The following is a 12,751-nucleotide window of genomic DNA, read 5'->3' as shown; positions in this document are numbered from 1 at the left end:
CACAGATATCTATATCAAATACCAAATAGCAAAACAACAAGTTGTAAACTGTTATACACAATTGTGTTATACGGTACTTAAAATATGAGTTAATTTAAGTTGAAAATAAATTGCTGAACAATGATACACAAAGTACAATACCCAATAATGCAGTTTTTTTCTTTGCAGAGGTTGCTTGTAAAGTCAGAGTTTTACCTTCACTCTTTCATATAGTATTTAAAATACAAGTCCCGTTGATAATCTGTTTCCTCCCTGTGGAGGTGGCTCGTACAATCAGAGTTTTATCTTCACTCTTCCATATAGTCTTATAATTGATTGGTAAACAAGGAGAAAAAATATTTTTCCAAAAGTCTCTGCAGCAATGAGTAAAACACTTGAAGTATCCTTGGGAAAGTAAAAATAACATTGACAAAGATCCCCGGGTTGTAAAAACTTGTTTCGGGAACATCTCTTCTGGATTCTACAGTATCTTCACATAAATATTATAGATCCAATAAAATTCCTAAATAAGTGATAACAGACAACATAATAGATATGCAGAACGGTACCCAATAACACAAAATGAAAATAAAGTAATTATAGACATTTCAACGGATGGGGTTGCATGCATGTTATTACTTACTCATCTCTAATGAGGACTGGCTCTACAGATAGGCTTTCAGTAGTGAGCAACATTATCTCAAAGTAGAAAGTATTTATAGCCAGGGCTTGTTACAAGAACACAGCTGATGCGTAACTTCTAAGCAGGAAAGGTTTAAATTAAGGGTTTATTTTTTTAAAAAAACAGCTGAAGTCTAATCTGTCATTAAGACCAGTGGGAGAAACTGTATTTAACTTAAAATTCAAAAGTCTTCTCTTTGCAAGAGAAAACTCTTTATGTCCATATGAGGCTTGGTGTGATTTTTTTTTTCTAAAATACAAAATTTGAAACTAGTAGATATGTGTCCTTATTCTAAAAAATGAGACTATAAGTGCTGTCATTATGTTTGTTTCTTATACGAGAATTGTGTTCCAAGATTCTGATCTTGACAGATCTAGTTGTCATTCCAATGTTAAGAAGGTTGCATGGACATTAAATGATGTACACCACTTTTTCTGTTGCACATGTGGTAAAGCTGTTTAGAGGTATTGTGATCCTTAAAGTTGGGTGTGTAAACTGTTTGGTCTTCAAGAATTGGGATCAACATTCACAATGTCCAAAGAAGGTGTGACCTCTAAGCAGGGCCGGCCCTAGGTAATTTTCAAGTGTAAGCAAGCAGTATTTTTGGCGCTCCCCCCCCCCCCCCTGCCCAGCCAAGTGCTCCTTCGCTCTTTCCCCAGCCTCCCGGCCTGCTTGCCTCCGCTTCTCTCTCTGCCGGACTTCCTCGCCCTCCCACTGCCCCTCCAAAGCCGGATAGGGAAAGAGTGAAGGAGCACCCATCCAGGAGGTGGGTGCAAGAGAGGTCTTCACCAGGTAGTAGCAGAACCCTCTCACTTTCAAACGACCCCTTGAAGGTCTGCTGTGGAGGCGAGAAAGTCCCCACTCACCAGGATACGCTTGAAGAGCGTGTTCTCCTTCGGCGGGAGGTTTACTAATGGCATGGCAGCCTGCAATCCTCTCCTGGCTCTTACTCTTGGCCTCCCTTCATCACCTTACAGGAGCACCTCCCCACCAGGCCACCACCGTCCCTACCACCACCCACCCGCCTCTATGACCAACTGAGCCTCAGCTTGCCACCGCTGCTACAGCCGCTCAGCTTCCCTGCGGCCGGTTACCCCTTGCTTCTCTCTTGGCCACTTGGCCACGTGGTAACAGAACACTGGAACTCGTGGCGCAGGAAAATGGGGCCTCGGCTTTGGAGGAGCAGTGGGAGGGCAAGGGAGCCGCAGGAGTTTCTGTTTATTTCCTGTGTTGCGACCTTGCGGTGCTGTGCTCCTTCGTTCTTTCTGCCCCCCTCCCAGTTTTGGAGGGGCAGTGGGAAGCTTCCACTGCCCCTCCAAAGCCGGGAAGGGGGGGAGAGCGAAGGAGCACCCATCCCCACACCGTGAGGCCGTGGCGCAGGAAAACAATAGAAGCTGCTGTGGGGCCTTGTGGTGCAGGGGTGGGTGCTACTTCGCTCTCCCCCCCCACCAGCTTTGGAGGGGTGGTGGGAGGGCAAGGGAGCCGCAGGTGCTTGGTTTTTTCCCATGCGGCCTCGTGGCTCGGTGCTCCTTCACTCTCCCCCCCTTCCCGGCTTTGGAGGGGTGGTGGGAGCCTCCCACCGCCCCTTCAAAACCGGGAGGAGGGGCAGAAAGAGTGAAGGACCACCCATCCCGGCACCGTGAGGCCGTGGCGCGGGAAAACACCAAAAGCGGCTGCGGGGCCTCGCTGCGCGGGGATGATTGCTCCTTCACTCTTCCCCTCCCTCCTGGCTTTGGGGGGCGGGCGGTGGGAGGGCGAGGGAGCGGCAGCCGCTTCTGTTGTTTTCTCACGCTGTGGCCTCGCGCCGCGGTGCTCCTTCGCTCTTTCTGCCCCCCCTCCTGGTTTTGGAGGGGCAGTGGGAGGCTCTCACTGTCCCTCCAAAGCCAGGAAGGGGGGGAGAGTGAAGGAGCACCCATCCCCGCGGCGCAAGGACATGGCATGGGAAAACCATGGGCCTCACGGTGCGGGGATGGGTGCTCTTTCGCTCTTCCCCCCTTCCCTCCCGGCTTTGGAGGGGTGGTAGGAGGGAGAGGAATCGCAGCAGAGAGCGAAGCGGAGGCAAACAGGCCGACTTGGAGGCAGTCTAATGTCACTCTCAGAGGCGCCTCAACTGCGCCCTCTAGAGGATTGTGCCTTCCACAATTGCATAGTTCGCGTATAGCTTGAGTGAAGCTCCCCCTGCCTCTAAGGTTCGGTCGGTGGCCCCACGGCTCTGGAACTCCCTTCCTAGAGAGGTGCGATTGGCCCCCTCCCTAATGGCCTTTCGGTCACAAATTAAACCCTTTTTGTAGGCCAGGCCTTCCCTGACGACCGCGAATAGCCAGTGGTCAGACAGTTCTGGAATTGCTCTCTTTTAGATGGTATTTTAGACCCGACAATTTTATATGGCCTAAAGACAACAGAGTTCTCTAGGAGCTTAACATAAGTGTTTTACGGATAAAACTCAGTGCCCTGAGGTTTAGGGAATTTTTAAATGATTTATATCTTAATTTATTAATTTGTTTAATTATGGTTTATATGGTGTGTTATTTGTTCCTTTGGTTTATGTTGTTCATTTTTGTTGTTTTAACTTTGTACTCCACTTTGAATCGCTTCCATGGGAGAAAGATGGGGTAAAAATAAATAAATAAATAAATAATTGTACCCATTATTGTGTTGTCATAACAGATATTTAAAAACCAGACATCTCAGAACGGACAGTACTAAAATAAAATCTCATTATTCCATTTATGGGGACAACTGCAGTCTTTTGCTAAGGACATTGCCAAAGATGTTGCTAAAAATCCTACATTTAGCAGGAGGAGCATAATGTTCTATCCACATACTTTCATGTATTCCCGCATGTCTGGAGCCATTGCTGTTGTTGCTTCTGCTTATCAGTAAGAAAGGCAGAATTGAGAAATTCAGTTGCTGGAGATATTCGTTCCCAAGAGGTGGGGGGATCATAAGCGAAGGTGTTTATGATGGAGTGTATTTTCCTTTCTTTCCACCATTATCATCAATTGCCTCACCTCTTTTTTCCTCCCTATTAGCAACAGTGGCCCTTCTTGAGCCTTGAATACTGCTGGGGGCAGAGGCAGTTTTTGGACTGTGCAGATGGCTTGAGAATAAACCTCAGTTTCTCATGCCACCCAGTTTTTTAAAAGATTCAGCTGGCTGAAATGCAACCTTTAATTTAGAATATAACTAAAATAATATTCTGAAATAGGACTACAATCTAAACTGCTAGTATGAAATATGAATGCCATTCAAGAAATGGGATTCTGCTGTATTATTTATTTTCTGTCTAGGCTAATTATAAGAAAGAATAGTAAAACACGAGAGCCTCATCATATTTTCATTCACTTAGGTTAGGTAAAGGTTTTCCCCTGACATTAAGTCTAGTTGTGTCCGACTCTGGGGGTTGGTGCTCATCTCCATTTCTATGCCGAAGAGCTGGTGTTGTCCGTAGACACGTCCAAGGTCATGTGGCCGGCATGACTGCATAGACCGCCGTTACTTTCCCGCCGGAGCGGTACCTATTGACCTACTCACATTTGCATGTTTTCAAACTGCTAGGTTGGCATAAGCTGGGGCTAACAGTGGGCGCTCCCTGGATTCGAACTGACAACCTTTCGGTCAGCAAGTTCAGCAGCTCAACGGTTTAATCCGCTGCGCCACTGGGGGCTCCTTCATTCACTTTCTAGAACAATAAGGATGTTAATAATTCTCAGGTTCCAATAGAGGGCTTCTTAAACCATTTCAACTCACGTTCTCTTTCTGCCTGAGTAATTTTTATGTGACGCTGGATATATAGGTATATAAAATAGGTATAAAATCAAACATTTATGGATGATAATTTAGCATTTGCAAAGCTTGCCAGGTAGGTTGGCTTCCACTTTTTATGATGAAGCATTTTCTGCAGAATCCATTGAACACTTAATGTTGTTAACAGTTATATCTTTGCTTTCTGATTGTTTAATGAGTGCCAACTTTGTTTCATGCACAAAATTCTTACAAAATATTTTGCATGAAGTTACCTTCATGCTCCATGTGTATAAGATGTACCGTATATAAAACATAACTGAATTTCATGTTTTTTAGATGTGGATTGCAGCTCCAACATACTTCATTATGTATGTATATGCAGATAAAGATATTCCAGATTCTTAAATTCAAAACTACTTCTGGTTCCAGACATTTTGGATAAGGGATACTCAACCTGTAACATCACTCTTGTGTAAAAGATTTTAGTCCTGTATTATTTTGCTACTTTTCCCCTTGGTGAAGATTAGGTCAAGAAACAGACATTACCTCACTTTCTCTTTTCAGAATATTCGTTATTTCTTGCTTGGCCAACTAATGTAATTTCTTTTCTTTTCTTTTCTTCTTCTATAGCTGACATTATTTCAACTGTTGAATTCAACCACACAGGGGAGTTGCTGGCAACAGGGGACAAAGGAGGCCGAGTGGTTATCTTTCAAAGGGAACCAGAGGTATGCATTTTTAATTTTCTGATTATTATCAGAGTAAGTATCATTTTTGATGGCAAATGATCATTTCCAGTTTAACCAAGTTTCAGTAATGTTGGCATGATAGTATTATTGCCATATTTCAGATAGAACGGGGCTGCAAGAATAACAAATTGAGGTTTTTCTGCCTTATAGTTCTCATGCTTAAGGACTTCATCACATTAGACCAATAATGCGGGTTGATCTGAACCTTGCCATAGTGTTTAGTGTTAGCCACGTTTAAATAAAACAAAGAATTTAGTCTCCCGCATCACATGTGTTCTTCTTATCTGGATATATCCGCTTCATTTGTCATCACACGTAGTGGTGGAGTTCCCACTCATCCCACTTCCTTCCCTTTCTTTAAGAGTTCAAGAGTATTCTCTGCAGGGCAGACAACTAAAGAAGCATGACATCATGCCAGCGGCAGCTATTCAGTTATTAAAAGAGTTTCCAGATATAATGCAAAACATTTCTTTTAAGAAGGGAAGGTGGACTTACATTTGGCTATCAGGACTGGCAGTACCGATAAATCCAAGGAAGTAATGGCAGCAATGGGAGATTTCCAGATAACAATTGGAACCTCCCACTTTTTGCCCACCAACTGATATCATAAAACAGTTTGGCATGGTAAAATTGACCAGTTTCCATCACATGGGAAAATCCATAATTTTTCCTGCACCCAGGCACGTATAGGAAGCTGAAGCAAACTTTTTTTTAAAAAAAATTGTTTTAATGGTTTTTAACTGGGAATTTTTAAAATACTGTTTATATTTTATCCTGATTTAATGTTTATATATTGGTGTATTTTAAATGGTATGCGAATGCTTTTATGTTAAGCTGCTTTGAGTTTCTTCTGGGAGAGATATAGCAAGGTACAAATTAATAATAATAATAATAATAATAATAATAATAATAATAATAATAATATGGATTTATCAGTACTGCCAACAAAACATTGCATGGAAAGGTCCTTGACAAAACTGAAGGAAAAGCTGATAAGGAGAAGACCTGGCTCTGGCTCAGAAATGGGACCCTGAAGAAGGAGACAGAAGGCCTGATCCTTGCAGCCCAGGAGCAAGCCATCAGAACAAATGCAATTAAGGCCAAGATCGAAAAATCAGCTGATGACCCAAAATGCAGACTGTGCAAGGAAACCAACGAAGCCATTGATCATATCCTCAGCTGCTGTAATTGCACAGACTGACTACAAACAGAGGCACAAGTATGTGGCCCAAATGATTCATTGGAACTTATGCCTCAAGTACCACCTGCCAGCAGCAAAGAACTGGTGGGATCACAAACCTGCAAAAGTATTGGAAAATGAGCACGCAAAGATACTGTGGAACTTCCGAATCCAGACTGACAAAGTTCTGGAACACAATACAACAGACATCACAGTTGTGGAAAAGAAAAAGGTTTGGATCATGTGATGGCAACCTCAAGACTTCAATTTAACAGCATGTAGAAACAGGAAATTTCCTAATGTGACGAGGTCCTGAGTCTTGTAATATGTAGTTTATAGTAAACTGGGCTGTTCTGGTAGGACTTCCACATGCATTAGGCTACATTCAAATTGAGGGCCAAGGATTATGGGATTTGGGCTGCAATGCATCTACAAATTGCCAAGGTGGGCAGGTGGCCCTAAAACATGGGATCTTCCGACCCATTTGTCAGATCATAGAATCTTAGAATCATAGAACTGGAATAGAATCCATGGACCATCCAATCCAACCCCTTGCCATGTGGGAACACCCAATCAAAGTATTTCCGACAGATGACCACCCAGACTCTGCTTAAACACCCCCCAGAGATGGTTCATTGCTGAACAGCTCTGTCAAGAAGTTCTTCTTAATGTTTAGGTAGAACTTTTCCTGCAATTTGAACATATTGTTCAGTGTCCCAGTCTTTGGTGTTGCAGAAACAAGCCTGCCCTCTCCTTACTTTGAATGCAGTGCGCAGGAATCCCCCATCCAGTCTGCAAGTTCTCCACTCAGAGATAGAAAATGGAACCGTGTTTAAATTTGAAAGGACCCAAATATAACTGAGCGGTGCTTTTAAGTCTGGAAATTAATCGCATGGACATCGAGTAGGCAGGAAAACTGTTAGAATTGAGTTTTCTCCAGAATTCATATGTACAATGTTGAGTTGAATTTTGTATGATTTAGGAGTAAATGCCTAAATGAATAAGAATAGCATCTGTCACAGCATCTTCTGAAAGGAATTCCATGAAATCCTTCCCATATTTGAATTCAGCCCCAAACCAATATACACTAATGTCTCTATATTAAATTTAGACTCTGGTTTAGCATTCTGATTTAAACTACATGATTTAGAGATAAACTATTTCATGAAGCTTTTGCAAAAAAAAAAAAGGATTTTCCCTGTTTTTTGATGGAGATTCTGAAAAAAATGAGAAGGGATATCAGCACATTTTACAGACTGAAAATCCCTTTGTTACTTTGGAAATATATAATAATATTATATAATTTTAAATGCCATAGTACTATCATGTCTAACATATGGAAAGGACCTTTTACTCATGCAATAATTATAAATTATTATTTTGTGTTACAAATTCATCCTCAAGGATTTGGTTTTTTGCTGCACTGAAGAATATAAACATCAGATCTCTCTGTGTTCATTTATTAATTTGTATAATAAGAGTTTATTGGGTTGCATTATTTTGTTTGTCATTTTGTAATACATTAGCTTTCCAAAATATACTTATTGTAGGAAATTTTAAACAGTATTTGAGTATTTCTATAGGTAGGAACCTTGTTCCTTTTCCCAAACAGTTGAACTTGAGAATGCCATTTGCAGTACAAACTTCCTGTTTTCTATAGTCTTCTGTGTCCTTCCCCCATTGCTCTACTTTTTAAAATAATATTATTTTAAATATTCCACTGTGCTGAAATTATGGTAAAAACATATAATTGAAACCAATGCTTTAGTTGTGGGAGTATGTAGCGGGCATTCGAAAGCCAAGGTGAATTGGAAGGGAAATAGTTTTTTGGGTGGCCTGATTTCTGGGAAAAGCAGTAGAAAGTAACATTTCCCTTTAGGTTGGGATAGATACTATTTACGATATTAGCATCTTCTCTTCTGAGCCTGGCTTCACTGGCTACCATCACTATGAAGAAATAATCTCTGTCCCTTGCTGGCTGCTACATGTCAACTCAAGCAACTCAGTTCTGTTCATTGCATATGGTTCCTCTTGAATGTGCTGAAGATACTGCTTTTTCCATGTTGAGATAAACACTGACACCTTCATTCTTTATTTGTCCTATTTGTCTTTGCAGAGTAAAAATGATCCATACGGCCAGGGTGAGTACAATGTTTACAGCACCTTCCAGAGCCATGAACCGGAGTTTGACTATTTGAAGAGTTTGGAAATTGAAGAAAAAATAAATAAGATAAAGTGGCTGCCTCAGCAGAATGCAGGTCATTCTCTCCTGTCAACAAATGGTAAGACTAAGACAGGATTCAATAACATTGCTTGCCTCTGGCAGATAGTCTTCAATCAGAGCTAATGCTTATCATTTCCAATTTTACTATGTTAAAACTATGAGAATTAATTGAATCTTGATTCCTCCTGCTCACGCTTACATAAAATATGTAACATGAGACATTGGTTTGTTATAACTATACTTTTTTCTGGAACAGCTTGTGTTATAGATGATCAGCTAAACTTGTTTGGTGTTCTTTCTGCTATCCCAAAATGTTCAGTAGTGCCTAGCATCTGGCAAAGCATCATCACGTAAGCCACTCTCTTAGCATTAGCAGGGCAGGAGAAGCAAATATTTTCTCGCATGAGAGATCATCAGGCATCTTCAACTTGGAACAAAGAACATTTCTTATGTAGGCCTCCTTGTCTCTTTTCACAAAAAAATGGCTAGAAAATTGCTCTAGATTAATTAACATCATTCAATTTCTTTGATTCATTAGACAGTCTCCTCCCTCAGATTTTACTAGAAGTATACAAGAAGTATGGGGGCTTCTGGTGGCACAGTGTGTTAAAGCACTGAGCTGCTGAACTTGCAGACCAAAAGGTCCCAGGTTCAAATCCCGGGAGCGGAATGAGCGCCCACTGTTAGCCCCAGCTCCTGCCAACCTAGCAGTTCGAAAACATGCAAATGTGAGTAGATCAATAGGTACCGCTCCAGCGGGAAGGTAAATGGCGCTCCATGCAGTCATGCCGGCCACATGACCTAGGAGTCGTCTATGGACAATGCCGGCTCTTCGGCTTAGAAATGGAGGTGAGCACCAGCCCCCAGAGTCGGACTAGACTAGACTTAATGTCAAGAGGAAACCTTTACCTTTTATACAAGAAAACAATAATTCCTACCAAGTTTTGTTGAATTTATTTATTTATTTATTTATTTATTTATTTACAATATTTATATTCTGCCTTTCTCACCCCAAAGGGGACTAAGGGTGGATTACAATGCACATATATATGGCAAACATGCCTTTAGACATACGACGTATAGACAGACACAGAGGCAATTTAACATTTTCCAGCTTCCGGCTTCATGAGGGTATGCTCAGTTCAGGCCACAGGGGGAGCTACCGCTTCAACGTCCACTTGTGACACCGAGTCTTTGATGGTAGTACTTCCTCATTTCTTTCCGCATGCTGCTGTTTTATGGTCTTGTAAATTAGTTAAATTAGCCTCCCCGCATAAAGCAGTACCTAAATTAAATTAAATTCCAACAGGGAACTGTGGCGTTGGCTGGTCCATGAGGTCACGAAGAGTCGGAAGCGACCGAACGAATAAACAAAAGAAAAACATAAAGCGGAAACTAAATTTTCTACTCGACAGATGCAACTGTCTTTCGAGCTGCTTAGGTCAACAGCAAGCTAGGCTATTAATGGTCGGGAGCTAAATCTGATCCGGGCTTCAATCCCATGACCTCTTGGTCAGTAGTAATTTATTGTAGCTGGCTACTAACCAGCTGCGCCATAGCCTGGCCCCAATTACCTTGGGTATACTTTATTTTAAAAGTGTCTTGTCAGGAATTAATGTCCCCATCGTAGTAGAAGATAGTGGCCTTACTGCTTTATTTGAATTGCTTTTCAAAGACACAGCTATGTTAGTCTGATTCAATATAAAAAGGGAAGAAAAGAAAAAGAAGGGAAAGAGGGTAGAGAAATATTCCAACAGCATTTTTGAGACTAGTTAATTTTGTAAAGTCAGAACTTCGTTTTGTGTGCAAAAATGCACACAAAATTGAGTCAACATATCTACAGGTCAAAATTAGGTACAGTGTTCCCTCACTACTTCACAGTTTGCTTTTCGCGTCCTCGCTGTTTCACGGTTTTTCAATAAACACTAAAATATTAGTATAAATCATAAAATAATATTATAAATCTCTCTTTCTACTTCCTTCCTAAGGAGAAGCCTAGGGAAGGAAGGAAGGAGAAGCTGAAGGGAAAGAAAAGGAGGCTGAAGCAGCTTTCCAGTGAGATTGTAAACAAAACAAATACAGTGTCCCTAGCGGATTTTCACTTTTTGTGGGTGGTCCTCGAACGTAACCCCTGTGATAAGTGAGGGAACACTGTACAGTGTTACTCCAGGTGGGAAAATTATGGATGGGAATATGACAGCAGCAGCTCTTTAATACTTCTTCATCATGGTAGAGAGAGTGGGTTGTTGCTTCTTTTGGGTTCTCTTTGGATGAACTAAGCTCTAATCTTTCACAGTATACTCAGTGAAAGGGATGGTTTCTTGTTTTATAAGGTTTTAACTCAAATTTTAAAAAGAACCAGTTACTCAGTTGTGCAGGAAAATTTTCTGCCCATGCTCAAAGGTTCGCAAACCACATCTGATGAAGAATTTTCCAGTCTTGATTGATTGATATTTATAGCTATCCCCCTTTTGCTTCAATTGCAGTAGATCAGCATTTTCTAACTCACACCTCATCTGCACTGCCATATAATGCAGTTTGCAACTGCCTTTTGCACTGTTCTCAGTGAAGGATGCTGTAACTGAAGCAAAAGGGGGATAGCTATAAATATCAATAAATCAAGGCTGGAGAATTGTTCATCAGATGTGGTTTGAGAGCCTCTGAACGTAGGCAGAAAATTTTCCTGCACGACTGAATAACTGCACACTTTCTGCCTCCCTATACCTGATCAACAATTGTGATCTGCAGAAGTTAGTCTGGGACACATTTTGGCCAAGGTTCCCAAATCCAGTCTCTGGAACTGTTTCCACAAATATCAACAGTGGAGGATGTTTCATTTAATGATATCTATGCATAGCCCTGGCTCTTTCTAGCCTGACTAACAATAGTAGATAATAGAGACCCCCAGTCGTCATATTGCTTCTCCTGCTGCTACAGCCTTCTTGTTCATGAATGGGACAAACACAGTATAATGAACTTGAACACATTCTGCCAAGCTAATGAACTAAAACATCTTTAATTTCAGCATTAATTGGGAAATCCAATAGGTGAAATCACTAGGAAAAAATGAACATATGAGCAAAACTGGCTGATTCCAGTCTGCCTCTCATACAATAATTATATTAAAAACAATTAATGAGGTTTAGTGTCGTCTTTGATAACAGTGCTAGTTTCTTTTATTTTAAGATAAAACTATTAAACTGTGGAAGATTACCGAACGAGATAAGAAACCTGAGGGATACAATTTAAAAGATGAAGAGGGAAAGCTAAAAGATCTTTCTACCGTGACCTCACTTCAGGTGAGTTTTTTCTGTTCAAATTACAGTTCTTTAAGTGTAATATGTATTATCAGTTATGTTCTATTAACTGTCAAGTTCAGGTATTTTCATTACTATTATCATATGGTTTTAAAGAAAGACACAATTGCATATGAACATGATTTCTCTATACTTATGTATTACAGTTTTAAGTGTGGATTGAATTCAATTATTTCCTTACAATAACTCTGTGTTACTAAGTTACACTTGTGTGTGTTGTGGGTGTGTTGTGGGGCTAGAAGGGAGAAATAAAACACACACACACACAACATCCTTGCTGTTTGGATTTTTCAGGGTGTGTTAGGGAAAACTACCCCAAAAAATCTATATTTTGAAAAACTCACTTGGAAACAATGGAAAAAATTACATGATATTATTTGTTTCTATAGGTACCTGTACTTAAGCCTACAGACTTGATGGTAGAAGTCAGCCCCAGACGCATTTTTGCCAATGGCCACACCTATCATGTCAACTCAATTTCCGTCAACAGTGACTGTGAAACATATATGTCAGCTGATGATTTGAGGATTAACCTCTGGCATTTAGCAATTACAGATCGAAGTTTTAGTATCCTTTGACATGGTTGCTTGCACAGACTGCTCTTATACTAGTATTTTAATTAGTCTAGTATACTTATATCTCCAGCATTGTTTCACCAATCTTTGTGGAGCCCCCAGTGACGCAATGGGACTGCTGGCCGAAAGGTCGGCAGTTCGACTCTGGGGAACGGGATGAGCTCCTGCCTGTCAGCTCCAGCTTCCCATACGGGGACATGAAAGAAGCCTCCCACAGGATGGTAAAGCATCCTGGCATCCCCTGGGCAACATCCTTGTAGATGGCCAATTTCAGCGTAACAGGCATTTGTGCCAAATT

At 41.1% G+C, this 12,751-nt stretch overlaps 1 protein-coding gene across 3 annotated transcripts in view; it reads left to right on the top strand.

The window, feature by feature from the left end:
* Positions 1 to 12,751, top strand: part of ppp2r2c (protein phosphatase 2 regulatory subunit Bgamma) — a 62,141-nt gene that overhangs the window by 35,500 nt on the left and 13,890 nt on the right. For all 3 annotated transcript variants that reach the window (XM_008111324.3, XM_003221357.4, XM_062982037.1), the window contains 4 exons: positions 5,039 to 5,136; positions 8,454 to 8,619; positions 11,748 to 11,860; positions 12,268 to 12,445. In XM_008111324.3, the coding sequence (XP_008109531.1) occupies positions 5,039 to 5,136; positions 8,454 to 8,619; positions 11,748 to 11,860; positions 12,268 to 12,445 (555 nt within the window). The remainder of the gene's footprint in view (positions 1 to 5,038; positions 5,137 to 8,453; positions 8,620 to 11,747; positions 11,861 to 12,267; positions 12,446 to 12,751) is intronic.

Source organism: Anolis carolinensis, chromosome 5, assembly GCF_035594765.1.
Source record: "Anolis carolinensis isolate JA03-04 chromosome 5, rAnoCar3.1.pri, whole genome shotgun sequence".
NCBI lineage: Eukaryota > Metazoa > Chordata > Lepidosauria > Squamata > Dactyloidae > Anolis > Anolis carolinensis.
This window is presented reverse-complemented; position numbering and strand designations above follow the sequence as displayed.